At 47.1% G+C, this 4,108-nt stretch overlaps 1 protein-coding gene across 1 annotated transcript; it reads left to right on the forward strand.

Annotated features, from left to right (window-relative positions):
• Positions 1 to 276: 276 nt before the first annotated feature.
• On the forward strand, positions 277 to 1,167 carry LOC122010879 (probable CCR4-associated factor 1 homolog 11). Its single transcript, XM_042567348.1, has one exon. It carries the CDS (start codon positions 277 to 279, stop codon positions 1,165 to 1,167), a length of 891 nt encoding a protein of 296 aa, XP_042423282.1.
• Positions 1,168 to 4,108: the final 2,941 nt, after the last annotated feature.

Genomic DNA, 4,108 nt, shown 5'->3' on the forward strand with positions numbered 1-4,108 from the left:
AATTTATATATATATATATATATATATATATATATATATATATATATATATATATATATATATATATATCCTAATATTTCGCTTCGCGGCAACTAATTCTGTTTAGTTTAGTGTGGTTGCGATTTTCTCTCGTTGAGTTCCATTTCCATCTCTATTTAAACTCCCCCTCCCTTTCCATTTTAATTTCCACTCCAACTCGATCGAAACCTAATTAACATCTCGATCTCCAGCCTTCCACTACTTTCGTATTTCTAATATCATCAAATTAAACTCATCATGGCTGTTGCAGTCATCAACAATAACGATATGCTAATTTCCTCTTCCGCCTTCAGCACCAGCGCCAGCAGAGTCGAGGTTCGCTCCGTGTGGGCTCATAACCTCGACGAGGAGTTCGCCCTTATCCGCTCCGTCGTCCCGTTCCACCCCTTCGTCGCATTGGACACCGAGTATCCTGGCGTCGTCGTCGCTTCCAAAAATCCCTACTGCACCCTCACCCTCTCCCAGCGCTACGAATTGATACGCGCCAACGTCGAGGCCCTCCGCATCGTCCAGGTCGGTCTCACCCTCTCCGACGCCGCCGGCAACCTCCCATGTGCCATCTACAGCGACGGCACTTGTGTGCGTTACGTGTGGGAATTTAATTTCCGCGACTTCGACATCAGCCGCGACCGTTACGCCCCTTCCTCCGTCGAGCTGCTCAAGGCTAATGGCATCGACTTCCAAAAGAATCAAGTATGGGGCATCGACTCTTGCAGATTCGCCCAGCACTTGGCCACCTCCGGCTTGCTTTCCTTTGGCCATTTTTCTCCCGTCTCCTGGGTTACCTTCCAAGGCGCCTATGACTTCGCCTTCCTAGTGAAGATGCTGACATGCGACTGCAAATTACCAATGACCGTTCGTGAGTTCTTGCACCTCATTCACTTCTTTTTCGGCAAAAGGGTGTTCGATGTGAAGCACCTTTGCAAGCATTGTCCTGGGCTTCACGGAGGATTGGAGCGGGTGGCCTCTACCGTCCGAGTTGAGCGAGCAGTGGGCTCTCGACATCAGTCCGGCTCCGATAGCTTATTAACATGGCAGGTGTTCTACCAAATAGCTTCTCGTGTCAATCCACAACTCATCCATCGCCCAGAACACATGGGAGCACTCTTTGACCTCCAACTGCCTTAGGGTTCATGGTTTATATATCACAGTTATACGTTGATAGTGGTTCAGCATCACATTAATTCTTTGGATCATGAGTAGTACTTGTTGTTTTGCTTTGTCTTAAATATAATCATCCCCTAGTGTGTTTTGGATCATACTCTGCTCAAATTCTGAACGATACTTAAAAACACTGCATGATTGATCTTTTGGAAGGCTATTAATGTGAATAGAAATGGCGCGCTAGAGATGACATTGAATGATGCCTTCATTTAAAAATTGATGCAGAATATATATATATATATATATATATATATATATATATATATATATATATATGGTTAGGATCTTATTAATTAATTATTATGTGTCTTTGAAAAATTGTAATCAAGATTTGGAATACAAAGACCTCAAAATATTTGGCTTTATTTGTTGAAGAATATAATGCTAAAAATTTGTTTTCTTTGATAATAGTAAACTATCATGTGGAGCCTTATTTCAACTTTTTTTTCCCTCTCTTCATAACGTTATATATTAACTTTTTTGTCTGGACGAATCATTTATTGGCTACATGAATTCTAATTTGGAAAGAGGTTTGATTTAGTTATTATTTACTCGTATGGAACCATTTTCTTGATTTTTTAAAAAACTAATTTATAGTATAGATTTAATTCATACTATAAGATTATGAAGGAAATTTAACTTTCTTAACCATTGATCCTGTCCGAGCGCTGAGTCGACGGACGCTGGGAAAGTGGCACGCTCCACTGTCTTCGACTGGTGGTGTAGCTCTCCAACGATCCTGCAAAGAAGCCGAGCCGGGAGGGGTTCCCCGGCGACGACCCTCCGACGCTCAAGTCAGGCAACGAACGAGGCAGAGTAACGTGGCTACAGTAAATAGTTGCGCATACCTTCGTCGACGTCTGAGGTCTTTATATAGGACCTCGGGGAAGCGCGGGCACGTTTCCCGTCGCGTGTATGCTTCCCCAAACATACCTTAACAAGCCTGTGTCAGAAAAGTACCTCTGGCGTCATTCCGCAATCGTCCGAGCATATCCCGGATGTGACGATTCTGTGTACGGCTCGGCCGCCAACTCTGCTGCTTGTCGGCGGCAGGCATCTCGAGGATGATGTTACCCCGTCTCCTCTGTTCTCTTGCGCTCCTTGTTTGTTCCAGGGCCGAGCGGATAGGCCGCTCGGCAAGCATCTCACTCCTGCATCGGTCATATGCTCGGCTAAGACTGCTCCTGCCTGTGTTGCCTTGTGCATCGGCCGAACGGTGAGCCCGCTCGACCCTTGAACCTTTTTATCGTGAGCATCGGAAACCCGACCCCTAATCAGGTTGTACTCCATTCGGTTCGGAGAACTCCCGACCGGTTGGCCTGCAGGACCCTGTCGGTAGGCTTGCTTAGTCCGGTCGGCTAGTCTTCGGGCTGACTATCTTGACCTTTGACCTCCATGTGCCGTTGACCCCTTGCTGACGAGGATTCCCCGTCCTTATCACCGGATCACATGCCTCCCCTTCAAGTCTAGTCGAAGGAGGCGCCAAGTCCGACTGACTGGACTATGAATTTGGTCGAGCGACCTTCACTTCGCCACTTCCGAAAGTGTATTTCCGATCGGCTCTAGGAGGTCCCCTAGGCCGATCGGCGAGTTGATGGCCATGCCTTGTAGTTTTGATCTCCTTTCCTTGCTTGTTACGCTACTGTTATGGGGGCGGTCGGCGTCGTCAGGTCTCCTCGGAATTCGTGCCAATCCCCATTAAGCTGCACACGCACGGGTAATGGCGCTCATTAAATGCCGTCCAATCGTTGATAACCACTTGGCATATCCGCCGTCATCGTACGGCGGGGGCGTAAACTTCGATGGGACATACGTCGGTTCAAATCTGACGGTTCGATGTCCTCGCTTCTTTCGATGACCTGGATCAGACGACTGTTGTGAACCGAGACCGGGGTTTAAGAGGAGCCGACACTGAGCCTCCTTCTATCACCCTTGCCTTTGCGTTTTTGGCGACTTCTTCCGCGACCATCCTCCCAGCGTCCGCTTGCCTTGGTGCTCCGACAAACTCTCGGCCTTCTCCCTCGCATTTTGCTCCCAGTAAGCCCCTTCCTATCTCTGCGTTCTTCCGCTTTCTTCTTTTTTGGTGATCTTTGCACTTGTTCACTGTAGTTTCAGTCTTCTCCTTCAACCCTTTCATTTTTATTTCCTCGGCTCTTCCTACCCTACTATTGTCCCGGTGATGGCTAGCACTTCGCAGCCTTCCGGTCCTTCCCCTGGCCTATGGTATATGACCATGGTCAGCCGCTTCGACGAAACTGACGCCAGACGTTTCCTTAATGAATTTGAATTGCCTTCTGACCATAGACTAGTTTTAGCCACCTTTTCCGATCGACCCCATAACCCGCCGACCGGCACTGTTTGCTTCTTCCGCGATTAATTCGTGCCCGGTCTGCGCTTCCCTCTGCACCCTTTCCTCCTGGAGGTTTGCAATTATTTCCGCATTCCGCTCGGCCAACTTGTTCCTAACTCTTTTAGGTTGCTGTGCGACGTAGTATTCCTTTTCAAGATGCACGGCATTCCCTTAGCCCCCAAAATTTTCCACTACTTTTACTATCCCAAATAGTCCGAGTGGGGTACTTTCCTCTTCCAGTCGCGGACCGGCCTTGTATTTTTCGATAAAATGCCAACCTCGAACAAGCACTGGAAAGAAAACTATTTTTACCTTCGTTTTCCCGAGTTGCCCTCCTTTCGCACCAAGTGGCAAACCACCGTGCCGGATCCGCCCAACCTCGGCAAATACTGTTAGTTAGAGCCCTAGAGCCAATCATTTGATGCTTGTATGGACTCATTGTATCATATTCTTGTATATTAATAAAGGCATTTGTTTGGTTATTATACTTATTTGTATTAGTGTCAAATAGACTAAGTATAATAGCGTCCTTGAGTAGAAGGTTCATACCTATAT

This window comes from Zingiber officinale, chromosome 8A (genome assembly GCF_018446385.1).
Source record: "Zingiber officinale cultivar Zhangliang chromosome 8A, Zo_v1.1, whole genome shotgun sequence".
Classification (NCBI taxonomy): domain Eukaryota; kingdom Viridiplantae; phylum Streptophyta; class Magnoliopsida; order Zingiberales; family Zingiberaceae; genus Zingiber; species Zingiber officinale.